Below are 27,179 nucleotides of genomic sequence, written 5' to 3' on the forward strand. Positions count from 1 at the left end.
GCATTGAAAACAATTTAACGGAATTATTCAAACCATTGGTCCTGACTTGACTGTTTCCCCAAAATAATGGATACCTCCACCTCTACTTAGGGGTCAGAGATTGCAGTTTAATGGAAGTCAGCCTTAAACATATTTACAGCAGTCCCCTTCTACAACCAAGAGTAGAGGAGCTATCAGACAAAGGGGTTTGGGAACCAGTTTTCTATCTAAAGAAGAAGAAGCACAAAATTTTGCAAAAAACAACATAGGACCACAGGTTCCACATTTTTTGTCACCTGATTAACTAGGAATTTTGGTCACTCTTCTATTGACTGTTTAGATTAAAGTAGAAAGTACCTATAAAACAAGATAATGTTGATATTTCATAAGGCTGCTCTTTAAAAAGTAAGATCTCTTTTTTTAATCCCTTTAATGAGGTAATCATTGCTGAGTTACTCATTTCTAAGCATAGATATATATTTGGAGGATATATTGTAGTAGTCTTCAGTGTGTGGGCAGATTATTATGTTAGTTAATCAGACAGCAAAATTGATAAATGGTTATATAGAATCCTGGAGGGAATGATCCCCCCAAAGGCAAAACTGCTGCATTTGAGTTGGTAGAACATTCAAAGTAGAAATGGTTAGAAGTGCCTCATTCCTTGCTTATTAATCTTGAGTTAAGATTTTAGTGATCCTGTGTAACAAATTATCCTAAAATTTAGTGGGTTGCACAAGCAGTAATTATTAGCTCATGGTTTCAGTGGGTCGGTAATTGAGACAGGGCACAGTGGGGACAGTTCATCTCTGTTTCATGTTTCGAGCCTCAACTGCAAGATTTGAAAGGCAGGGCCTGGAATCCTGAAGGCTTGTTCTGCTTGTATGTCTGACAGCAAATTACGAGCTGTCAGCTGAGGACTTAGGTAAGGCTGTCAGGCAAAACACCCTCATGTGGTTTCTCTGTGTAGTTTGGGCTTTCTCACGTGGTAGATTCTCAAGGATTAGGAGAAAGAGAAATGTAAATGAATATGTAAATAGTATTTGTTTCTTGCTCATCACTGGAATTCAGTACTCTTACCCCCAAAGATTTCAAAATTCCTTACTGAGGCCAGGCTCAGTGGCTTACATCTATGATTCTGGCACTTTGGGAGGCTGAGGCAGGAGGATCACATGAGTCCAGGAGTTTGAGACTAGCTTGGGCGACATAGCAAGACCCTGATTTCTATAAGAAAATAAAAAATAAAAAATTAGCCAGGCGTGGCAGTACAGACTTGTAGTCCTAGCTACTTGGGAGACTAAGGAAGGAGAATCACTTGAACCCAGGAGTTCAAAGCTGCAATGGGCTATGATGGCACCACTGTACTCCAGCCTGGATGACACAGTGAGACCCTGTTTCTAAAAATAATAAATTTATTGGTGGGATGTTATGGCTCATACCCATAATTCCAGCCCTTTGGGAGACCAAGGCAGGAGGATCTCTTGAGGCTGGGAGTTCGAGACCACCCTATTCAAAAAAAAAAAAAAAAACCCCCCCCCCCCCCCCACATCTGTACAAACATTTGTAAAAAAATAACCAGGCACGGTGGTATGCTACTTGGGAGGCTGACATGGGAGGATTGCTTGAGCTAGGGAGGTCAAGGTTGCAGTGAGTTGTGATTGCAGGACTGTGCTCCAGCCTGGGCAACAAAGTGAAACCCTGTCTGAAAAAAATAATAAGTAAAGAAATTTCTCACTGCATTTTGTTTGTTCATCTTGGTTTTAGGTTTTAGCAAAGCCAAACTCGAATCAATGGAAACATACCTTAAAGCTGTGAAATTGTTTCGAAATGACCAGAATTCTTCAGGAGAACCTGAATACTCCCAGGTATATGCAGAATAACCCACCTAGTAGTAAAGAGTGTAAATTGTGGTGTAATCCCAGTGCTTTGGAAGGCTGGGGTGGGTTGATTGTTTGAATTCAAGAGTTTGAGACCAGCCTGGGCAATATGGTAAAACCCTTTCACTGCAAAAAATACAAACATTAGCTGGGCATGGCTTGTGCCTGTAGTCCCAGGTACCTGGGAGGCTGAGGTGGGCGGATCGCTTGAGCCTGTGGGGCAGCAGTTGCAGTAAGCTGAGATCGTGCCACTGCACTGCAGCCTAGGTGACAGAGTGAGACTTGTGTCAAAAAAGAAAAAAAAAAGGAAATTCTGGAGTACCTGACCACCTGGGTTTGAATCCCAGCTCTAAGACATGTTAGCTGTATAACCTTGGGCAGTTTATTTAGCCTTTCTGCCTCAGTTTTCTCATCTCTTAGATACTACAATAATATCTGCCTCTAAGGATTCTTAGATATTAAAAACAAATTCATGGAATAGTTCAGACACATAGTAAATACTTAGTAAAGGGTAGCTAGTCTTTTTGTTTTGCTTTTTGAGACCAGTCTGGCTCTCTCACCAGACTAGAGTGTAGTGGCACAATCATGGTTCACTGTAGCCTCAACCTCTGGGCTCAAGCTCCCACCTTCCTGAGATTACAGGCGTGGGCCACCACCATGCTTAACCCCCTTTTTGTTTTAATATTACTGTTTTTTTTTAATGTTATTATTTTTTGGACCCTGGGCAGGGTCTCCTTTTACTGCCCAGGCTGGTCTCAAACTCCTAGCTTCAAGGGATTCTCTAGCCTTGGCCTCCCAGAGTGCTGGGATTACAGGCAGGAGCCGCTGGGCCTGGCTGAGGGGGTAGCTATCGTTATTATTATTGTCATTATTATTATTATTCTTATCATTATTATTATTTAAGTAATGTTATTGTAGCCCAGTACTTTTGTTTTACTCATTAATTTTACGTAGAGTTTTATTGTAGTGAATTTTGTAATATTTTGTGAAGTCTAGTTGTGGTTTTTGGGTTTTGGTTTTTTTTTTTTTTTTTGTAGAGGGAGGGTTTTGCCATGTTGCCTAAGCTGGTCTTAAACTCCTGGCCTCAAGCAATCCCTCCTGCCTTGGCCTCTCAAATTGTTGGGGTTACAGGTGTGAACCACCAAGCCCAGCCTATGAAGTCTAATTTTTTAGTATTTAAAATAGTAATAGTTACTCTTAATTCTTTGCTCTAATTTATTTCTACTTTATGATAAGAGTAATATCTCCCTTCAGAATAATCAGTTTTGATGTTATCTGCATCTGGTTTACTTGTGTATTTTGCAAAATTCCTTTTTTAAAGATACACACTACTATGCAGTCTTACATATTAGTTTTAAAGATATTTTACAATCTAAGTAAATACTTACCTGAAATTAGCCAGGAGTAGTGGCATATTCCCATGGTTCCAGATCCTCAGGAGGCTGAGTAGGGATGATGACTTGAGCCCAGGAGGTCAAGGCTGCAGTGAGCTGTGGTGAGCCACTGCACTCTAACCTGGGTGACAGAGCAAGAACCTGTCTTAAAAAAAAAAAAAAAAAAAAATCCCAGCACTTTGGGAGGCCGAGACGGGCAGATCACGAGGTCAGGAGATCAAGACCATCCTGGCTAACACGGTGAAACCCTGTCTCTACTAAAAAATACAAAAAACTAGCCGGGCGAGGTGGCCGGCGCCTGTAGTCCCAGCTACTCGGGAGGCTGAGGCAGGAGAATGGCGTGAACCTGGGAGGCGGAGCTTGCAGTGAGCTGAGATCTGGCCACTGCACTCGAGCCTGGGTGACAGCAAGACTCCGTCTCAAAAAAAAAAAAAAAAAGATTATCTGTTGGAAATGTATATCAAAATAGGCAGAATTCATTTCCAGGAAAGACTTAATTTTAATAAAATTCATTTTCTAGGAGTGTGTCAAGGGTTTCTAACAACATGGCTTTACAGTTTTAGTTAACTGTTCATTAAACTCCATGAGGACAGGAAATTTGGTTTGTTATTGTATCCCCAGCTCCTAGAACAATGCTGGCACCTAATAGATATTCAGTAAACATGTTAGGTGAATAAATGAATACATATAGGACCCATAGAAATTGAATTTGTGTGCTACTTTGGGCAAATCTTTTTACTTCTGATCATTTTCCATCATTTTCACCTCTATTTATTAGATCTAGTGCTTTTTCCATGTATTTTCCTTCTTCACATTTTTTAAACTACAGAAGTGGAAAGAATAAGAAAAAGGGAAAACTTTGGTGGTAGAATAAAATAAAATAAATATGCCTGTTACAAACCCTTGGCTAGGTGCGGTGGGCTCACGCCTATAATCCCCACACTTTGGGAGGCTGAGGCAGGCAGATCACCTGATGTCAGGAGTTCAAGACCAGTGTTGCCAACATGGTGAAACCCCATCTCTACTAAAATTACAAAAAAAGAAAAAAAAATTAGCCAGTTGTGGTGGCGGGGGACTGTAATCTCAGCTACTCAGGAGGCTGAGGCACAAGAATTGCTTGAACCCAAGAGGCGAAGGTTGCAGTGAGCCGAAATGACATAACTGCATTTCAGCCTAGGCAACAGAGTGAGACTGTCTTTAAAAAAAAAAAAAGAAAAAAAATGGCCGGGTGTGATGGCTCACGCCTGTAATCCCAGCACTTTGGGAGGCCGAGACGGGCAGATCACGAGGTCAGGAGGTCCAGACCATCCTGGCTAACACGGTGAAACCCTGTTTCTACTAAAAATACAGAAAACTAGCTGGGCGTGGTGGCATGTGCCTATAGTCCCAGCTACTCGGGAGGCTGAGGCAGGAGAATCGCTTCAACCTGGGAGACAGAGGTTGCAGTTAGCTGAGATCGCACCACTGCACTCCAGCCTGGGCAACACAGCGAGACTGTCTCAAAAAAAAAAAATTCTCACCAGGCCAGGTGTGGTGGCTCATGCCTGTAATTATAACCCTTTGGGAGGCCAAGGCAAGAGGATTACTTAAGGCCAGAAGTTCAAGACCAGCATCATAAGTAAGGCCCTGTCCCTACAGAAAAGGGATAGATGGCTTGAGCCCTTGAGTTTGAAGCTGCAGTGAGCTATGATCGAGTCACTGCACCTAGCCTTGAGTGGTAGCAAGACCCACCCATGCTGGAGTGCAGTGGCGTGATCTCAGCTCACTGCAACCTCCAATTCCCGGGTTCAAGCAATTCTCCTGCCTCAGCCTCCCAAGTAGCTGGGATTACAGGCACACGCCACCATGCCCGGCTATTTTTTGTATTTTTGGTAGAGACGGGGTTTCACCATGTTGGCTAGGCTGATCTCAAACTCTTGACCTCAAGTGATCCACCTGCCTCAGCCTGCCAAATTTCTGGGATACAGGCGTGAGCCACTGTGCCCGGCCCAAGACCCTGTCTCTTAAGAAAAAACAAAAACAAACTTGACTATATAAAGAAATTAAAATCATTAGGATGTTGATTTCAAGAGAAACTTCTTAAATGGATATTTATGGGCAAAGACTAGGATCACCTGAATCCACTAAATGAAAGTATAAGTAAGCCAGGTGTGGATATTCACGTGTGTAATCCCAGCATTTTTGGAGGCTGAGGCGGGAGGATTGCTTGAGCTCAGGACCAGCCTGGGTGACACAGTGGGACCTCATGTCTACTAAAATTCAGTTAGCCAGGCATGGTGGCGCATGCCTGTAGTCCCAGCTGCTTGTGGGGCTAAGGCAGGAGGATCACTTGAGCCCAGGAGGTTGAGGCTTCATTTAGTCCTGACTGTGCCACTGGGCTCCAGCCTGGACAACAGAATGAGACCTTTTCTCAATAAAAATAATAATAATAATAAATAAATAAAGTGTAAGTAGTTGGATCAGTCAGAATAAACAGGGATATAAAATAATGTTGAAAGCCATGATGAAAAGTTTCGAGTTGATTATATTCACATAAATGCATGAAGGAAATAATAGAAATACCAGAAGAAATAAATAAAAATCTAGTTGGGAAGTGAGATTTTTAACAAAAAATACGATTTCTTAACCAAGGAATAAAAGCTTGGGTTGCTGGCCAGTGAAACCCTCTGGAACAGGAAAAAGAACCCTTTCTCTGCTGTGTCCCTTCATCACCCTCTAGTGACCAGTTGTCACATCATGGGTGCTGACAAAGGAGAAATGTTTACTAACGGTTTACCTCTGTGATCACAGAGCTGGCAAAGGAGGGTGAATTTGGAGCTCAGAGGCAATAAGTTGAGAGCTGATACAGGCATCTATTTTATCATTGGACATCAGTTAAGACAGTGTTTATCTTTATGAGAAAAAACACTTGGGAAACCAGATTTTGTATATGCAGTACAGTTGGTGTTGTGGTAGTTTAATTGCATACTGATCTATTAATCTTGCTTTTAGCAAATTTTCATGTTTCATACATTTAAATGTGCTTGTTTTAAAATCTTTATTTCTTGGGATTGAGGGTGTATTATACTATTAAAACAAATTGCATTAAAATAAATACGAATATACTTATTCTGCTTTAGAAAGTAATGCTTGAATTGGAATCCATTGTAAGAAATTCTGATTCCTTGTTCTTTATCTTTCTCATTTCCTAGGTGATCCAGATTAATCTGAATTCAATAGTTCCATCTGTTAGTGGTCCAAAAAGACCTCAAGATAGAGTTGCTGTGACAGATATGAAAAGCGATTTCCAGGCTTGCTTAAATGAAAAGGTAGGTTATTATTATCTGTGTTTTTCAACCCGCTTTGTGCTAAGTAGTAAAGAACCAACAAGGTGACCCATAAACTCAGTTCACTGCTATGTTTTATATATTATGGCACACACCAGCAGCCCCCTTATTTTCCTTCTGTCTGATGTGCCAGTCAGTCATTTGGTACAGTTCCATTGTGAGGATCAGAGATTGATTGTGTCTATTTCAATTAAAATTATATACAATTTAAAGTTGAGTTTGTTAGTCACAGTAGTCTCATTTTTAAATGCTGAATAACTACATATGGGTCTTGTATTGATGAACAGCATAGATAATTGAATACATCATTACAGAAACTTTCTTTTTTTTGAGACAGAGTCTCACTTTGTTGCCCAAGCTGCAGTGCAGTGGCACAATCTCGGCTCACTGCAACCTCTCCCTCCCGGGCTCAAGCGATTCTCCTGCCTCAGCCCCCAAAGTAGTTGGGATTAACAGGCGTCTACCATTATTGCTGGCTAATTTTTATATTTTTAGTAGAGACAGGGTTTCACCATGTTGGCCAGACTGGTCTTCACCTCCTGACCTCAAGTGATCTGCCCACCTCAGCCTCCCAAAGTGCTGGGATTATAGCCATGAGCCACCACACCTGCCCTACTCTCATAAAATTTGGTAAATGTGACTGAATAGCAGGTGGTCTCTGGCTTTTTGGGGTTTGTATTTTCTGTCTCAGAATCACAGTTTTAGTCTTGTCACTTTCTCTATTCTGAGATCTCTAGTACTTGACTTTCCTTTCAGAGCCTTTCTTTTTATGATTTCTTGACTTTTTGTTCAGAAAATGTTAAACTTGTACAAAAACAAAATAGTCCACTGAATTGCCATGTACCTGTTAATTAGCTTCAATAATTAGCAACTCATAGCCAATCTTGTTTCGGCTATACCACACTGACACATACAGGATCCCTTTGGAGGAAATCTTTGGGGTCATTTTAGCAGAAAAAAATATGTGCCATCTCTTGAGAATTACTGTAAACAGGGATGATTAAGAACAACAAAGCCAAATAAGATCTGGATTCTGAGTGGTAGGCTGGACTTCCTTAGTAGATAAAAATTTTGCTTGTGAACATACCAGACTCCTATTGTGCCTATGCAGATTTATGCTTCAGCTGAATTAAACAACTACTGAATGTTATGGGCCTTCAGCATCACTCACAAATATGATTTTTAATGTTAAATCATCAGATGTCCAGTCTGCTATGTTTTCTGCCGGTATTTTATTCTGTACATACTCAGAATATTTAGTTTATATTTTTGTGGAAATTTGTATAGGTTGGATTTAAAGGCTTCCAAATTGCAGCTGAAAAACAAAGGGATATTGTCTCCATTCATTATGAAGGAAGTGAATATAAGCTGTCTCATGGATCAGTGGTCATTGCTGCAGTTATCAGTTGTACCAATAATTGCAATCCATCTGTCATGCTTGCCGCAGGTGGGTTGTAGTTTATGGCCATACTTTTTTTTTTCCTTAATTATTGTTAGCTTTTCTGTTATTGTAACTTTCTGTTTCTTAGATGATGCAAGAGTGTCTACATTTGATATTGAGAGACTTTCTATTAATTTAGTTAGGTCTTAAGGAGCCTGAGTTTGATTTATGTTATTTTGTTTTAATTACACTGAAGGTAAATTTGCTGTTTACTATAACTTACCTATCAATTAATTTTAGGTTGTATCTGCTTCTCTTGTTAATTTAGAACTATAGTTATTTAGCAGGTATTTCTTGATTATCTGGAAGTTAACCATAACAGTGTGGGAGATTTCATTAAAAGTTATAAAAGTAGTAAAAGATCATTGTCTTGGCAAGGATTGTAAATGAAATCAATTTGTACGCCCATTGGAACATTTCCTTCGATGTATAAGACCATGTATAATGTGTTACATTCCCCTTAGCTTATTGTAATTATGACTTTAAAATGGTTCGCTTTAGAAAAAAGAAAAGAAGAAAGAAAAAAAAGATGGTTTTGTTAATGTGTACTTATATATGTGCATCTTTTGTTTCCAGTTGTGTGAATGATGTCAGCCTGTATCTTAATAATTTTCAACATAAAGGCTAGTATATTTACTGTAATTTTAAATTTGTTGTAAATGAAGCAAATCAGTAGAATAAAGTGGAAAAAATAATGACAATGAGTTTATGAATTCATACTTTAATCTGAATTGGAGATGAATCTGTTAAATAAATTACTTCTCACTTTTTACTTTAATATGAGTGAGAGAGGGAAAGAAACATTGGCATAATAAATCATTGTTTGTTGGCTGTGCAGGTCTTTTGGCTAAAAAGGCTGTTGAAGCTGGTCTGCGTGTTAAACCTTATATAAGAACAAGTTTATCGCCAGGCAGTGGGATGGTTACACATTACCTCAGTTCAAGTGGAGTATTACCGTATCTCAGTAAGCTTGGGTAAGTGACAACTATCGCTGTTCATATTGATATTGGTGTTCAGTAGGTACTGAAGCTGCTTGTTTGTGCCTTTCATATACAAAGAGAAGATAGAGAGCCAGGCACGGTGGCTGACGCCTGTAATCCCAACACTTTGGGAGGCCGAGGCAGGCGGATCACAGGGTCAGGAGATCGAGACCACGGTGAAACCCCATTTCTACTAAAAATACAAAAAAAAATTAGCCGGGCACGGTGGCTGGCGCCTGTTGTCCCAGCTACTTGGGAGGCTGAGGCAGGAGAATGGCGTGAACCCAGTAGGCGGAGCTTGTAGTAAGCCAGGATCTTGCCACTGCACTCCAGACTGGGCGACAGAGCAAGACTCCATCTCAAAAAAAAAAAAAAAAAAAAAAGAGGCCGGGCGCAGTGGCTCACGCCTGTAATCCCAGCACTTTGGGAGGCCAAGGCAGGTGGATCACGAGGTCAGGAGATCGAGACCATCCTGGCTAACACGGTGAAACCCTGTCTCTACTAAAAATACAAAAAATTAGCCGGGCAAGGTGGCGTGTGCCTGTAGTCCCAGCTACTTAGGAGGCTGAGGCAGGAGAATGGTGTGAACCCGGGAGGCAGAGCTTACAGTGAGCCGAGATTGCGCCACTGCACTCCAGCCTGGGGGACAGAGCGAGACACTGTCTCAAAAAACAACAACAACAAAAAGAAAAGAGGATAGAAAAAATATGCTTTAGTTTTACTTGCTACCTTGCCATTACTGTACAATTTTTGATGCCTTATCACTCAGGAAACACTTATTGGGCATATCAAATGAGCAAAGCACCAGCTCAGATACACAGAAGTAGGAGATGTGGTCTTAGCTTCAAGATACTTAGTTGGAAAGACAAGACAAACAAGTATAACCAAATAACAGTTACAGTATAAGAAAAGATACCAAGTATGCATAATGTCTGTGAGTTGTGTAGGTCAGTTCAAAAAAGAAAGAAATCTTACAGTTTGCATTTATTAACTGAAAATTGTCATAATTTTAGTTTTATGAGGTTATTGGGTCTATAATACGTAAGTTTAAGTTGTCCCTGAACTTTGGAGAAAGTAACTTACGATTTTTGGGCTGGGCGCGGTTGCTCACGCCTGTAATCCCAGCACTTTGGGAGGCCGAGGCAGGTGAATCACGAGGCCAGGAGTTTGAGACCAGCCTGGCCAATATGGTAAAGCTCCGTCTCTACAAAAAATACCAAAATTAGCCAGGCATGGTGATGCACACCTCTAGTCCCAGCTACTCAGGAGGCTGAGGCAGAAAAATTGCTTTAACCCGGGAAGCAGAGGTTGCAGTGAGCCAAGATCATGCCAGTGTACTCCAGTCTGGGCAAGAGAGCGAGACTCCATCTCAAAAAAAAAAAAATTACATACGTTTTTTATGTAATCCAAAACAATTGATGCTAGTTGTGCAGGAATTTTTTGGTTTTGAGACAGTGTCTTGCTCTGTTGCCCACACTGGAGTGCAGTGGTGCAGTCACAGCTCATTGCAGCCTCGACCTCCTAGGCTCAAGCAGTCTTCCTACCTCACCCTCCTGAGTAGCTGGGACCACAGGTGTACACCACCACACCCAGCTAATTTTTATATTTTTAGTAGAGACAGAGTTTCGCCATGTTGGCCAGGCTTGTCTCAACCTCGTTGCCTCAAGTGATCCGCTCATCTCAGACCAGATTACAGGCCTGAGCCACCACATCCAGCCTAGCTGTATTTTCAGTGTCTGTTTTGGAACATATGAGTCATCAGTTCCTTTGCAAAATGGATAAATTTTAGATTTTTTTGCTTTTAGAATAGCATCTGAAAGTAATTTAGAGGACTGTGCCTGTAATCTTTTAGTTGTATCATCTTGGATTTATTGTCAGGGACTCTTCTTGGGTTTAACTGGTTGATAATTAAGAGATTACTCCTATCAGAGTGCCCAGTTACAGTGCCTCTTTTGGGACCTTTGGTCAGGTTATTATAGCCAGGTCCTCTTTACATTTTAAACCCTTGGATGGAAGTACAGAATCAATTATTTTAAAAGGTCATGTTATATTCCTAGCAAGTAGTATTTGGGGGAATTCTCTTGTGCATTGATAAGTGCTGTTAAGGCTCTTCAAAGATTTGCATTCAGCTTTGAGACCCGCCTGAGCATTTTTATTTTTTATTTTACAAAAAAAGTAGCTGGGCCTGGTGGCGAGCGCCTGTGGCCCCAGCTACTCAGGAGGCTGAGGAGCAGAATTGCTTAAGCCCAGGAGGTTAAGGCTGCAGTGAGTTGGTTCAAATAGCATGCCTGAGAGTTAGACTTGATTGCTCAGAATGTTGTGAAGTGAATATATTGATGAAGGTTAATCCGTGTGTCATGAATAGTCTTTTAAGTAATCTTATTACAGGGATAGAAATACAAGATAAGACTTGTCTTTTCTCTATAAATATTGTGATGTGCTATTCAGTCACATTTATTTTTTGAAATGCAGATTTGAAATCGTTGGTTATGGATGTTCAACTTGTGTGGGAAATACAGCCCCCTTATCAGAAGCAGTTTTAAATGCGGTAAAACAGGTAAAATGTGTGGATCGGCAAGCCGTCTAAATGGTTTTCTTAACTATGTTTTGTTATTAAATTATAGAAAATATATATTGATGTGTTTATATTTCTGTAAACTCTGCACCTCTTGGCAGTTGTAACCTGTGAATGTTAAAATGATTGAAAGACTCATTTGTAGATCCTTGAAATAATTCCTTCATAATATAAGAAATTGATTTAGTTTATTCGCAAGATGGATAGTTCTGTATTTAAAAGTTAGTAATATGTTTTTTGGTTAATCTCGCCCTCAGACTTTAAGATTGCTTATATATGATTATCCAAATTTGTACCATCTCTAGAATTGAATATGTTTGTTTGTGTGTTTGTGTTTTTTTTCAGGGTGATTTGGTTACCTGTGGAATTTTATCTGGAAACAAAAATTTTGAAGGTCGTCTTTGTGATTGTGTTCGTGCCAATTATCTTGCCTCTCCACCGTTAGTGGTAGCTTATGCCATAGCAGGCACAGTGAATATAGATTTCCAGACAGAACCTTTAGGTATCTTTCCCTTTATGTATATGTATACCTACACATATGTTTCCCCACAGAAGTCATTATATTTTTGAAATGTTTCTTAGACCATCTATTCTTTGAATTATTTCAGGAAAACTTATGATAATGTATAGTTATTAATTTCTGTGTTTATGTGAAGAAAATAAAATGTGCAGGTAATTAGTTCTTCCAGCCACTTAAGCCTGAAGCACCCAGTTGAATCATTTACTTGATATCCATAATATGTCTTTGAAAAGGTATGAACATTTTCAGAGAGTTATTTTTTTACTGAGTGTCATGTTCAAAAATTTTAACCAGGTACTGACTCCACCGGCAAGAACATTTACCTGCATGATATTTGGCCTAGTCGAGAAGAAGTTCATCGAGTAGAGGAAGAACATGTTATACTATCCATGTTTAAAGCATTAAAAGATAAAATAGAAGTAAGAGTCTTATGTGTTTCTTAAATAGTTTAATCAATTTGCAGTGTTCTTTTATTTCATATATCTTGTTTTCTGACTAGAATAAAAATTAAAATTACGTTATTTTGAACGCAGTTTTCAATGTGTAATAGTTTGTATCTGGAATCTATAATTAAAAAGCAAATGGCGGCTGGACACAGTGGCTCACGTCTATAATCCCAGCACTTTGGGAGGCCAAGGCAGGTGGATCACCTGAGGTCAGGAGCTCAAGACCAGCCTGACCAACATGGAGAAACCCCATCTCCACTAAAAATACAAAACAATTAGCCAGGTGTGGTGGCGCATGCCTGTAATCCCAGCTATTCAGGAGGCTGAGGCAGGAGAATCGCTTGAACCCGGGAGGCAGAGGTTGCGGTGATCTGAAATCGTGCCATTGCACTACAACCTGGGCAACAAGAGCAAAGCTCCATCTCAAAAAAAAAAAGAAAATGTCTTAGAGTATCAGAATTGATTAGTGTTGATTGGATGATCCGTGCAGCAAACCATCGTGGCACACATTTACCTGTGTAACAAACCTGCATATCCTGCATATGTACCCCAAAAGTTAAAATAAAAGTTGAGGAGGAAAAGAAAGAATTGATTAGGTGTTCAGAATACATCAGTGAACAAAACCCAGAATTCTCCTGGGGAGAGGCAAATAAGCTGTAAAGAGAATAATTATATAAATTATGCAATTTTTTAAAATTATTATTTATTTTTTGGTGTTTCTTGGGAGATGGCACCCCACTCTGTCACCCAGGCTGGAGTGCAGTGGCCTGAACCAGCTCACTGCAGCCTTAACCTCCTGGACTCAAACAATCCTGCTCCTCAGCCTCCCGAGTAACTGGGGCCACAGGCGCTCAGGCCCAGCTAATTTTTTTATTTTTTGTAAAATAAAAAATAAAGATGCTCAGGCTGGTGTCAAACTCCTGGACTGAAGTGATCCACCCACCTCAGCCTCCCAAAGTGTTGGGATTACAGGTGTGAGCCACTGTGCCTGGCCTAAGAAATGGTGAGATTTTTGGATGTAGTTTGAAGGCTTTGATGTGGAACAAATATATTGAAAAAGCAGAGGTTTTTCTCCATTATAACATTCTTAGACATTAACAGCATACCTCATACATGCTTAATCTCTCTGTGGCAACATGTAGAAATCTTTCTAAATTCTTTAACTTTTTTTGGACTCTGTAGTCTTTATGTTCAGTTTATATTGAAACTTTCCCCTTACAGTGTACCTGGAGATCTGGTATGCTAGAATTTGAGGAGCAAATTTTTAATCATTCTGTCCAAAAACCTCATGATTTTTTACAATGCACTGTTTTGGCTGGGCATCGTGGCTAACGCCTATAATCCCAACACTCTGGGAGGCCAAGGCACACGTATCACTTGAGCTCAGGAGTTTAAGACCAGCCTGGGCAAAAATAAAAATTTTAAATTAGAAAAAAGAAGAATACACTGTCTTAATTTTCTTTCCAAATGGATAAGGCCTATTTTTGTTGTTTTTGTTCTGACCTAAGTACTATTTTATTCCGTTGATCATTTTCATGTGCCTCTTCTTCTGAGCCCTTTTAACTGTATTCACAGATGGGGAATAAACGGTGGAATTCCTTAGAAGCACCAGATTCAGTTTTGTTTCCATGGGACTTAAAGTCTACTTATATCAGATGCCCTTCATTTTTTGATAAACTCGTAAGTACTGTTTGACTATTTGATCTTTTAAAGATTGTTATAAACTAAGAAGTCTTGTAAAGAGTTAAATGCCTTGAACTTTTACCTTCTAGACCAAAGAGCCAGTTGCACTCCAGGCTATTGAAAATGCCCATGTCTTATTATATTTGGGAGACTCTGTCACAACAGATCATATATCACCTGCAGGAAGTATCGCTAGGAATAGTGCTGCCGCTAAGTATTTGACAAACAGAGGGTATGTGTACATGGCTTTAGAGTGTTTTTGTTTTTTCTTATTTCTTATTGATTCAGAGGCTTCTATTGGTCATGTTCCTTTTTTCCAGTAAATACATGCTATCATAGATATCTGACTGCCAATGTGTTTGTCTTAAGCAAGAATGGAGAATGGAGGGGGGCGGTACCTTCTGTACCTGTCTTTGCTTGTGACTTTAGACAATGAAATTGCAGTTTTAAATTGAGCCCTTATAGTCTCAATAAACAGCTGATTGGAAATAAGATTTTTCTTTTTCAGTGCTACTTTATTGAAAAATCAGCCTGGTTTTACCTACCAATTGAAGCCTGCTCATTTGGTTAAAACCAGCTTCCCATTATGGGAGTAAGGAATTTAAATGTGTATTTTATGGGCTGTGAAATGTACATGTGTGAGGCTGGGAATGATGTGTATCAAATCAAAAGACAATGAATTTCTGCTTCATGAGCCTAAAATTTTATAGGAACAATAAATGTAAATGTAAAGGCTGTTTATATTGGAGATAAAAATTTTAAACTAGTAAGATTTTATTTCATTTCTACATGATTAATCATGTAGAGTTGCCCTGTTATCAAAGGACTGTTTTGACAATGAGACAAAGTTTTGCTAAAAAGCAGAATGTGTAGTACTGCTACCTGATTTGCTTATTGGATGCTTGTTTGATGCTTGTGTAATTAAAATGACAAGCTTTTTCATTGAAATTTATTTATTTATTTTTGAGACTGTCACTCAAAAGACTATCACTCTGTCACCCAGGCTGGAGTGCAGTGGTGCAATCTCAGCTCACTGCCACCTCTGCATCCCAGGTTCAAGCGATTCTCCTGCCTCAGCCTCCCAAGTAGCTGGAATTACAGGCACACGCCACCATGCCCAGAGAGTTTTTGTATTTTTAGTAGAGACAGGGTTTCACCACGTTGGCCAGGCTGGTCTCAAACTTCTGACCAAGTGATCCGCCCACCTCGGCCTCCCAAATTGCTGGGATTACAGGCATGAGCCACCGTGCCTGGCCAAAATGTCCATATAGCTTGTCTTGACATGTGATAATATCGCATAGCTTTTATTATAAAGTGGTGAGAAATAAGTTTTCTTTCCTATAAATATTTTTTTGATTGTGATTTCCATCTTCATCATAATTGTGACATACTTCCAAAAAAGAAAAACAGTCAACACTTCTCTCAAATGTACAATTTTTGTAATTATTATGCCTTCTGGTATGTATTTCTTAGCACATTTAATCCAGTAGTGTTCATCAATTAGAATTTTCTAAAAATAAAGACACTCAAACCTCCTAACACTCCCACCCTGAAGTAAGAATTTAAATGCACAAATTTAGAGTATTGTTGCCTCTGCGTAAAAGACCAGATCAGAGGCTGATGAAAGTCAGTTGTTGATTGTTGAGATATTTATGTTCAGTTATTTTTCCCTAAAACGTTATATATAGTCACTAATCCAGTAGCAATACCCCTAGCACCCAGATTATGTTTTCTAAATACTATTTCCCAGTATGGTGAACCAGTGCTTCATGGAGAAATTAGTGATTCCAGATCTGGGACTGGAAAATGTACACGATTTTACCAAAAATTACCAAGATTACCAAAAACAAGGGAGTTGTCAAGAGACCATCAGTCTTCTGTCTAAAGGTCTCAGGGCCAGGACCAGCTCATTAGCTTGAACACTGGTAAATATTATCAATTCTTTAACCAGCCTTTCCTGTATGGAATGTATTTCAGCATAACCAAATCATTGATGAAGGAAAGTTTGTCTTTTGTTTGTTTGTAGAGACAGGGTCTCACTCTTGCCCGGGCTGGAGGGCAATGGCAGTTGGCTCTCTGCTGCCTGGAACTCCTGGGCTCAAGCACTCCTCCTGTCACACCCTCCTGAGTAGCTTGGGACTACAGGCTCACACCGTCATGCCTGCATAATTTTTAAATTTTTTGTAGAGATGAGATCTCCCTTTGTTGCACAGGCTGGTCTCCAACACATGGGCTCAAGCATTCCTCCCACTTTGACCTCCCAAAGTGCTGGTATTGCAGGTAGGAGCCACCATGTCTGCTGGAAAGTTTTTCTTTATAGAACTTTTATAGCTAAAAAATGAAGAAGGAATGGGTGAATTATAGTGTCACTATTTTACAGTCTCTAGTAAAATAAGCAATCTAGACCACAATGAGCTGGTAACATTCCAGGAAAAGACAATTGGCTATCTTGTGCCTCCTGATAGAAGTACACATGACCTATGAAGCATTGTTGCCAAAAATTAAAAACCCAAATCTTATCAAGCCACTGGATCTAACATGTGATTTACAAGAACAGAAGGCAGAAGAACTTGTTAAATGATCCATGGAGATGCAGTCAACACAATGTGGGTACAGAGAAGTATACAAGTGACTTTATTTCATCAGATAGAGCACAAGCAGGAGGAAGGAGAGGGAACATACACTGTCACTCCTTGGTATAGATGTGGGATTGGTTCCAGGACCACCCATGTATACCCAAATGCACACATACTGAATTCCTACAGTCAGTCCTGCAGATGCATGAAAAATTCCTGCAGTCAGTCCTGCAGATGCATGAAAAATCGTATTTGCGGTTTTCTGCATCCTGTGAATAATATATTTTCTGTCAGCATTTGATTGAAAAAAATCATTGTATAAGTGGACCCACACAACTCAAATTTATGTTTAAAGGTCAACTGTAGATTAAAACACTTGAGATCAACTGAATGCATTTATGAACTGCATTTTGATCTTGATTTGAACAAGCCAACTTAAAGTAGTTTGGAAATAATCAGTGACATTTGAATATTGACTATCTGATGTTAATAAATTATTGTGATTTTTTTTTTTTTGGTGTAAAGATTTTAAGTCTGTATCTTTTAGAGAAATGTACTGAAATGTATGCTGTTAAAATATATCTCAGTTTTGCTTCAAAATGATCTAATGGGGTTGACTGTAGAAGAAACCAAGAATCCGTTAAGTTATAGCTTAGTGATAGGCGTGTGGACATTCATGGTTTTGTTTTCTTTTGTTTGTGTTTGAAATTTTCTGTGATAAAAAAATTTTTTAATAAGTCTTACAACTCAGTAGTGTGTGATTGTTTTCCATATGTAATGAAAACTGACTTTCATTACTTTCTTGTAGCCTTACCCCTCGTGAATTCAACTCTTACGGAGCTCGAAGAGGTAATGATGCTGTAATGACAAGAGGCACTTTTGCAAATATCAAGCTTTTTAATAAGTTTATTGGAAAACCAGCTCCTAAAACAATTCATTTTCCGTCAGGACAGACGGTGAGGATGCACACAAAGTATTTAGACAATTCTAACTGGATCAAAATTTGTATTAAAGATTTTTGTGTTTGTTTTAATCTACAGCTAGATGTATTTGAGGCTGCAGAGCTGTACCAGAAAGAAGGTATCCCACTGATTATTTTAGCAGGAAAGAAATATGGTTCAGGAAACTCCAGAGACTGGGCTGCCAAAGGACCATATTTACTGGTATTGAATCTTAAAATTTATCATCTTAAGCTTCAAAGAGTTTTAAATGTTCCCTTTTGTCAGTAACATACTGTCAAAGTTTATTTGGATTTTTTATAGTTATTTGAACCTCATAGGTATAGAGGGTTTTGTTTGTTTCAGTGATCTTAGATAATACTTTGTACTCATCTTGTTAGTATCATTTTAATACTCTTGAGTTTGGTTAAACCTACATCAGTCTTATGTGAAGAAGTCAGCATAATAGAGGGAAAGGAAATTCTGTTTTAAACTGTTGTTTTATAATTATTTATACGTATTGATTTTTTTTGTTGTTGTTTTTTTGGTTTTGAGACCGTGTCCTTGTCACCCAGACTGGAGTGAAGTGGCGCAATCACTGCTCTCTGCAGCCATGACCTCCCAGGTGCAATCAGTTCTCCTGTGTCAGCCTCCCAAGTAGCTGGGACTACAACCATGAGTTACCACCCCTGGCCAATTTTTGTATTATTTGTAGAGATGGAATCTCCCTATTTTGCTCAGGCTGATCTTGAACTCCTAGGCTCAAGCGATCCTCCCGCTGTGGCCTCCCAACGTGCTGGGATTACAGGCTTGAGCCTCTGTGCCCGGTCCCCACTGTTAATTTTACTTGCCTCCTTTTGATTCAGTTTTCTCAGATTTGCCCCATTAGTGGGTAAAAGACTCTGAAGTAGTGGGCCAAGCTTCACCTTTTTTCCCCCTAAATAGGAGATTGTGGTGCCTGGCTGTCTGCCAGGAGGACATTTCTCCTGAGACTGTTTCCTTATTGCAGAGCAAATAGGCCATCTGCTGGGGGGAATAGTCATGTGACATGTGCTTTTTGCCATTTCATACTGACAAGTGCTTCTCTTTACAATTGTAGCTTTAAAAAGGCTGGCTGAAACACAGATATCATGTAGGCCTCATTCTTATTTTAATCTTTAATATCTCCTTTAAAATGTAAATACTCTGAGGGGCTATAGGAATAAACCAAAATCTCATCCTTCTAAGATACTAATTATAAGTATTATGAGTATTAATGATAGGTATAGGTTCTTTTTTATCCTGGAAAGTGTTTTAGTGTTTGTATTTGATGTTGAAAGCTTTCCTCATATGGCAGATGATGCTTGGCCCTCCATTTGTTAGATATTAAAAAACTGATTACAAGCCGTGGATGGGGGCTGGGTTTTGTCAGTTACTGTGCCTTTAGGTGATTGGGTGATAAGCTACCTTTTTCATTGAGAGATTCTATATGTCCTTATCTGTATTTTCTCTGAGGCCATTCAGTGTCTTCAAGGAAAGAGACTCGTTCAGGATGTAGACACCTACTTAGTCTCCTGTTTCAGGGGTATTCTCAAGCCCCTATGCCCAGTGTTTGTCAGTCTAGAGAATGTATTCTCTTCCTTATTTCTGCTATAACAGAAAATGAGTAAAAAAATTTTTTAAAAAGAATATATTCTCAAGAGGGGTGATGGCACTCCCAAAGAACAGAAATTGGTTCTCAGGTGGTAAAAAAAAAAAAAATTTTACTTTTTGCACGTGAAGTACAGATAAATATAGAGTACATAAAAAGATACACGGCATCTTAGTGGTGTTAAAATTTTGGAGAGAAAGGAGGTGAACAGGAAGACACAATTATGGTGGGGGGAAGTCTTAAAAGACTCCTTAGGTAGACAGTGGAGAAAAAAGTTGAAAAACACAAGTCTAGAGCCTTTGGCTCATTCTTTTTTTCCAGAGAATAAACCTCTACTCTTGTGGAATGGGGATTGAGCTGGATCTTACTGCTTTGTATGGCCTTGTAACCTGTATCCACAAGTATTCTGAGAAGCTCATCCTCTGAATCTCAATCCTTTTCCTGGGGCTTGTGTTGCACATTAACTCAGACCTTGACTGGTATCACTCTCTAATTTCATTTTATCATTCTGTGGTTTCAACATTGTCTTCTAAATCAGTTACCTATCTCTGTTTTCTAAATATTTATAGAATTCTCTCATCCTATTCCCTTCGTTGCTATGGGCTTATACCCTCTTTATTATTGTTGTTACTTATATTTTTTGGAGACAGAGTCTCACTCTTTTGCCCAGGCTGGAATGCAGTGGCGTGATCTCCCTGCAACCTCCATTTACTGACCTCAAGTGATTCTCCTGCCTCAGCCTCCTTAGTAGCTGAGATTACAGGTATACCACCATGCCCAGCTAATTTTTCTGTTTTTGGTAGAGATGGAGTTTCACCATGTTGGCCAGGCTGGTCTCAAACTCCTGGCCTCAAGTGATCCGCCCACCTCGGCCTCCCATAGTGCTGGGATTACAGGCATGAACCACTGCATCCAGCCTGTTCTTGTTATTTTTTATTTTATTTTTTATTTTTTTTGTAGAGACAGGGTCTCTCTATATTGCCTAGGCTGGTCTCAAACTCCCGTCCTCAAATAATCCTTCTGCCTCAGCTTCCAGCGTACTGGGATTATAAGCATATAAGCCACTGTGCCTGGCCCCATATACCTTCTTTATTCCTTTATTTTAGTGGCATTTCAAGAGTGTTGAACACATATATTAGATCTGTCATGTTTAAATAGAAATCCTTCTGAGCCCTACTTTGGGGTCAAAGGAACCAGCCCATTTATAGAGCTCTTATGATGTGGTAGGCAGTGGCAGTACTTAACCCTAGAGCAGCAGAAGGGGAGCCAGAATAATTTAGGGAGCTCCATAAAAATTCAGAAAAATAATCTATAAAAAGTTTCTGTAAATACTTTGATAGAATATTGATGCAGTATGAGGTATTAGACTAAAAGTATTTAGAGAAAGGCCAAAGTAGATTTTTACCCCCTTTAAATGCTCAGTAAATAACTTTCAGAAGTGATTGGAGGAAATAAAATGCACATTTATTACAGGGTGTGAAAGCTGTTTTGGCCGAAAGTTATGAAAAAATACACAAAGATCATTTGATTGGAATTGGCATAGCTCCACTTCAGTTCCTTCCAGGAGAAAATGCAGATTCCTTGGGCCTCTCCGGTAGAGAAACATTTTCTTTAACATTTCCTGAAGAACTGTCTCCTGGAATTACATTGAATATACAGGTATCTCTAAAATTTTCAAATATATGATTATGCACTCAAATGTGTATGAATTGAATACGAATCAATTGCTGTAAATTATATAGTGAAGTCCCTTAATGCATGTTAAGTTGCCATTTAAGATGACTCCCTCCACCATACTTAAATCTAGCTATGTTAATAGTTCAAGTTCTCTGAGGAAAAGTGGAAAGAACTGGATACTTATACCAGAAAAAAGAACACATGGAGGGGAATCTTGACTTCCACTTAACAAGTGCCAGTTTCCTTTTCATGGTGGTCATTTTTTTGCTGTCCCGATCTAATTTTGACGGAGGCATACATAGCACTCCAAAGAGAGGGCAAAGTTGAACGTTCAAAGTTAGAGCAAAACAGACTTTACAACTAAGAAAAAAGGGGAAAGAGTAGGAGTTATTGATTACATGCAATGAATATTTGGTGTAAAATGAATATGATTAGTGAGTATAACTTCCCCAATTAATAAGTCAAAATCTAAATGTAGCTATTTTTCTACTTAGCTATGAAGCCCATGATCAGGTATCTCAGGTGTTTTTCAAGCAGCAGAAAAGTTTCAGGCAATCAGAATATAAGAAATTAGAACCAGGATAAATCAGACAGAATATGTGGCAAGTATAGTCATTAAATATGAAGACAAATGGTCTTAACCACCAAGTAGCACCTGGAAGATTTACTTGCTCACATGAGATGTTTTTGTTTCTTTAAAGACAAGCACTGGAAAAGTATTCAGCGTGATTGCTTCGTTTGAAGATGATGTGGAAATAACATTGTACAAACATGGAGGATTATTAAACTTTGTGGCACGAAAATTCTCATAGTATCTACTTACCATGGATACCTTTCATAACTGATAACTGCAAAGCCTTTTGTGCTGGACCCAGGAATCCTTACCATGGAGCTGCAGATAGTCCCAGTATACTCACTTATCTCATCCATGGATGTAAATGATGATGAATCAACATAGTAACTGAAATGAAATCTTCTTGATTTTAAATAATATACGAATGGTGCTATTAACATTGCTAAAATCAACGTGTGAAGTGTGTTGTGGAAGAGACCTGTAAGTATGGGGGGGGCGATATTTTATCAGACCATTTTGTAAATAAAGGCAGAATTTGTGTTGAAGATTCTTATATGAGTAACCTTCCTGGAGTTGTTTAGTTTTGCACCAATAAAACTGTGTACTACTGTTTGTTGGTTTAAGAGTAGCAGATTGAAATACAAGAAGCCAGATTAGACTCTAAAATTGTGGTCATTGGAATCTCATTTATAAGTGGACCTTTTAAGTATATTAATTGCTCTTCAGAATTGAGCTGGACACATTTGGCATTCTTAGTTTGTCATATAATCAGGTTTATCCTTAGTCTAACTTCAAGGGATAGAACCTGCCCCAGGTCACAATCATTCTGTCCAGTCCAGCCAAGGTTCCCTCCACATACGAAGATGGACCATGGCAAAATACAACTGATTGTGTGGCACCATGTATTAGCAGTGGAAATACATATCACATATGACGCAGCCTTTAATGTTTCAGCAGTTTGCCACTGTGACTATCTGACAAGCCCCCGATGGCATTATATTAATTGGATTAGATTATTTTGCTCACCTTATGTAATACTGTAACTTCCTATAACCTAATATTTTCGGTGTCATTAACCAAAATTTCACACTCATAGTTGCTAAAGAGAATGTTATTTAATCATTAAACTCTGAACTGATTTCTTCTAGACATTTAAATTATCCACCCTCAATTATACGGGTACTCAACCCTATGCATTTTTTAAATGTTGCTATTTCTTCATTAAATTGATTTCCTGTCAGTTTGAATCATTTATCAACTGCGATGCATGATTCTATTAATTTTGTTATGTTTTAACCAAAGCTGACTGTAAGGATAAAACACTTAAGTTGTTGCTGAGTACTATGTATCCTCAATATGCATGTCTGCCCATCACATCAAATGTTCTGTCAACAAGATGTTTGGCAATTTTTTTAAAAAAGGTTGGAAAATTAATTATAGAAGGTTCTATACCATTTCTTAATTAAGAAATTTAGCAGGCTAAAGGTTAATTGTAGTGATTTTTTTTTTCACATAGAGATCTTTCTATGACTTACTTAGTTACTGCAATTCAGAATTAGTTCACATTGCATAAATAATTACTTGTTTTAAGCAAAATGCTGAAACTACCAAACCAGTGGATGAAGACCACTGAGAACTTTGCACATAATCATACAATCTTTTGAAAATATTTTGCAAATATGTGTTTAGACAATAAGATGGACTAGAGTTTGACAAAATGATTTCCTTATTTAAATTTTGTATAAGTATTTTCTTCGACACTTTCAAATTATATTGTGTTCTTGATATATACTGTATATTTATTTGTCAGTGCATGTGTTTTTAATTTACATGAAAACATGAGTTAGGAGAAATTACAAGTTGAATGATGAAATGCCTGTATGTGCTCTGAAGAAATGGTAATTCCAGATTGTGCAGCAGGAAACAAATCTGTTTTGTTTTGTTTTTTGTTTTTTGAGACGGAGTCTTGCTCTGTCACCAGGCTGGAGTGCAATGGCATGATCTTGGCTCACTGCAACCTCCGCCTCCCGGGTTCAAGCGATTCTTCTGCCTCAGCCTTCTAAGTAGCTGGGACTACAAGCATGCGCTACCACGCCCAGCTAATTTTTGTAGTTTTAGTAGAGACGGGGTTTCACCATGTTGGCCAGATGATCTGAATCTCTTGACCTCGTGATCCACCCACTTCGACCTCCCAAAGTGCTGGGATTACAGTTGTGAGCCACCGCACCCGGCCTATATTGTTTTGAAAGCATACTCTATATATAGTTATGGGCGGAGGCACAGGCATCCTCAGCAGCTGATTCAGGAGATGATGGTAAAGCTAGCTAACTATGAATTAAACATTCACATATCCAGTCTACCTAGTCCAGTAATAATACAAGCAAATCTTGTATTTCAGGAACAAATCAAGGTTCTCTTAATTTTTTGGCTTATATACAATGAGGTAAAAACTTGATAAACATGGTTCCAAATTGAGGAGGAGAGTCGTGGATGTATGTTTTAATATGTATACCTTATAATTCTGCCTCTAGCCAAATGCTATGTTTGCAAAATGTGGCATCTGTTAGTTTTTATTGTCTATATCTTCTTTTTTGACTATACCTGGATAATTTTGTGTTACCAAAAAAAATAAGGAAGTGTAATGTCAGACACACAAGAAAAGCAAATCAGTGTTGTAAGCTTAAAGTACAATTTCAAAGGTCATTACCAACAGCAGGTTTTTTTTTATACTTTAAAACATTATGCTACATGTCATTGCCATTTTCATATTTTGGGGTTTTGCTACTCTTATACAATGGAATCAATGAAAATGTCATCCAGCCACTGAATTGCCATTATTATATCTAAAAAGTATCTAAGATGACAGTTGTCACTATTTTATCTCCATGCTGACATTTGAAAGAAGGTACTAGTATCCCTCTAGCCAGAGTGCTCAGGTTTTCGTTGGTAATCAAACAACAGTTGTACTAAAGGAAAGTAAAGCTAGGACCTAAGTCAGAATCATAGTTGCCTGCATATATGGTAACAAGGTTGTGTTCATTTGCTTTCACAGTGATGAATGAGAGGATGAGGAGAAATTATTTGACATTTTTCTGTGGTTGAATAGAAGACACCTTTCTTTTGTCTTTAGGTTTAGGAGAAGATACTAAGATACTGGATGTTTACCCTATCTTAGTTTGATTGGAGTAATAAGAGAGAAGAAGAGGGTGGACTTTGGCTTTTTCAGTGTTTTTTCCCCTAAAGGGTGATATTGCTGATGTTTCTATCAATTTTACACATAATATGTGGCTATGAAAACATAATCTCACTTAAGTAACAGACAAAGTAATCACTTTGTCTATCACTAAGTAATAGACAAAAATCATTGTCTATTATTTAAAGCCAACAAAACAGTGTAACAGTTTTAAGTTCAATAATGTTAAGTATTGTATAAAAATATATTGGAGGCGAAGTTCAGTTGATGACAATTGTGTATATGTTACTGATGCTGTAAATTATTTTTAATAAAGAAAATTGTATTATCACGTTTGATTCTTGTTCTATTTTGTAGTAGTTGAAAATAAAATGATGTAGGAAATGTGCTGCCATCCGGCTGGGCACAGTAGCTCATGCGTGTAATCCCAGCACTTTGGGAGGCCAAGGTGGGCAGATCACAAGGTCAGGAGATCAAGACCATCCTGGCCAACAGGGTGAAACCCAGTCTCTACTAAAAATAAAAAAATTAGCCAGACATGGTGGCAGGTACCTGTAGTCCCAGCTACTTGGGAGGCTGAGGCAGGAGAATGGCGTAAACCTGGGAGGCAGAGTTTGCAGTGAGCGGAAATTGCGCCACAGCACTCCAGCCTCGGCAACAGAGCGGGACTCCGTCTCAGAAAAAAAAAAAAAAAAAACGAAATGTGCTGCCATCCAGATGCTATGTGTTCCTGTGCCTCTGTGCTACAGGAGCAGCGCAGGGCAGGAGGATGCCTGCTCTCTGTGCTGCCTGTTCATTAATGTTCATGAAGCAAGTCATTGGAAGCTGGGAGCCAGGATCCCAGGTGTATTTGTTCTCGCATTGTATAAAGAAATGCCTGAGACTGGGTAATTTATTTTAAAAAGAGGTTTAATTGGCTCATGGTTCTGCAGGATGTACAGGAAGCATGATGCTGGCATCTGCTCGGCTTCTGGGGAGGCCTCAGGAAACTTACAATCACGGTGGAAGATTAAGTGGGAGCAAGCACTTCACATGGCCGGAGCAGGAGGAAGAGAGGGACAGGGGAGGTTCCACACACTTTTAAACAACCAGATGTCAGGAGAACTCACTATAGGGACAGCACCAAGGGGGATGGTGTTAAACCATAAGAAACTGCCCCCATAATCCAGTCACCTCCCACCAGGCCCCACCTCCAACACTGGGGATTACAATCCCACATGAGATTTAGGCGGGGACATTGATTCAAAAAGATGTATCCTTTCTTCCCACTATTAGCAACCTAAATGAGTAAGGTTTATTTATTAGAATTCAGTAATCATAAACCACAATTGGCACTTTATTAGAATTTTATAAGGATTCCAATTTAGTATTCTAAGAATTTTGCATTATAAAGGCTAATACCAACATAGGCACAAGCTGATAGTTTGAATATCCGCCTGGGAGGAAATTTCCAGCTTCATCAGTGTAGCATTTAGTTGGTTTACAGTTTTCACTTGATGCTAATTTTGCTTTTTAATTACAAAGTAGCTTCAGCTTTACCATTTTGATTTGATGTATGTTATAAACCTGTGTTGTATACTTGAAAAATGCATTTATTGCAAAAGCAAATAATTCTCACAAAATTTGCTTGTATAACGACAAGTGTGGGCCAGGCGAGGTGGTTCACACCTATAATTCCAACACTTTGGGAGGCCAAGGCAGGAGGCAGGAGGATCACTTGAAGTCAGGAATTTGACCCCACCCTGGGCAACATAGCAAGGCCCTGTCTCTTAATAATAACAATTAGCTTGGTGTGGTGGTGTGCACCTGTAGTCCCAGCTACTTAGGAGGCTGAGGCAGGAGGATTGCTTGAGCCTAGGTTGAGGTAGCAGCGAGCTATGATTTATGCCACTGCACTCCAGCCTGGGTGACAGCAAGATCCTGTCTCTTAAATTTTAAGTGTGTTGTCACTGTGAATGTTGTGTTTACGTGATGGTAGTACTGAATTTTAAAGCATTTTTTTTCAATATTTTCCATCTATTAATATCTATATGGTCTGTGGCAGGGTCCCTTTTTATTACCAATATTGGTAATTTGTGTTTTCTTTTTTTCCCTTGATCAGTCTTTCTAAGGGGTTAGAAATTGAATTAATTTTTTAAAGAGCCAAATTTTTACATTGTTTTCTGGTTTTTTGTTTGGTTTTGGGTTTTTTTTTTTTTTTTTTGAGACGGAGTCTGGCTCTGTTGCCCAGTCTGAAGTGCAGTGGCACGATCTCGGCTTAACGCAACCTCCACCTCCGGGGTTCAAGCAATTCTCCTGCCTCAGCCTCCCGAGTAGCTGGGATTACAGGCATGTGCCACCATGCCCAGCTAATTTGTTTTATATTTTTGGTAG

At 39.0% G+C, this 27,179-nt stretch overlaps 1 protein-coding gene across 1 annotated transcript in view; it reads left to right on the forward strand.

Annotated features, from left to right (window-relative positions):
• IREB2 (iron-responsive element binding protein 2) overlaps positions 1–25,138 on the forward strand; it is a 63,074-nt gene extending 37,936 nt beyond the window's left edge. The window contains exons 10-22 of the mRNA XM_011982707.1: positions 1,741–1,841; positions 6,439–6,555; positions 7,861–8,020; positions 8,853–8,988; positions 11,467–11,551; positions 11,915–12,071; positions 12,384–12,508; positions 14,111–14,215; positions 14,308–14,450; positions 17,603–17,750; positions 17,835–17,957; positions 20,836–21,021; positions 21,741–25,138. Of these exons, the coding sequence (XP_011838097.1) occupies positions 1,741–1,841; positions 6,439–6,555; positions 7,861–8,020; positions 8,853–8,988; positions 11,467–11,551; positions 11,915–12,071; positions 12,384–12,508; positions 14,111–14,215; positions 14,308–14,450; positions 17,603–17,750; positions 17,835–17,957; positions 20,836–21,021; positions 21,741–21,851 (1,697 nt within the window). The 3' untranslated portion in view covers positions 21,852–25,138. The remainder of the gene's footprint in view (positions 1–1,740; positions 1,842–6,438; positions 6,556–7,860; positions 8,021–8,852; positions 8,989–11,466; positions 11,552–11,914; positions 12,072–12,383; positions 12,509–14,110; positions 14,216–14,307; positions 14,451–17,602; positions 17,751–17,834; positions 17,958–20,835; positions 21,022–21,740) is intronic.
• The last annotated feature ends 2,041 nt before the right edge of the window (positions 25,139–27,179 follow it).

This window comes from Mandrillus leucophaeus, unplaced genomic scaffold, assembly GCF_000951045.1.
Source record: "Mandrillus leucophaeus isolate KB7577 unplaced genomic scaffold, Mleu.le_1.0 Scaffold241, whole genome shotgun sequence".
Classification (NCBI taxonomy): domain Eukaryota; kingdom Metazoa; phylum Chordata; class Mammalia; order Primates; family Cercopithecidae; genus Mandrillus; species Mandrillus leucophaeus.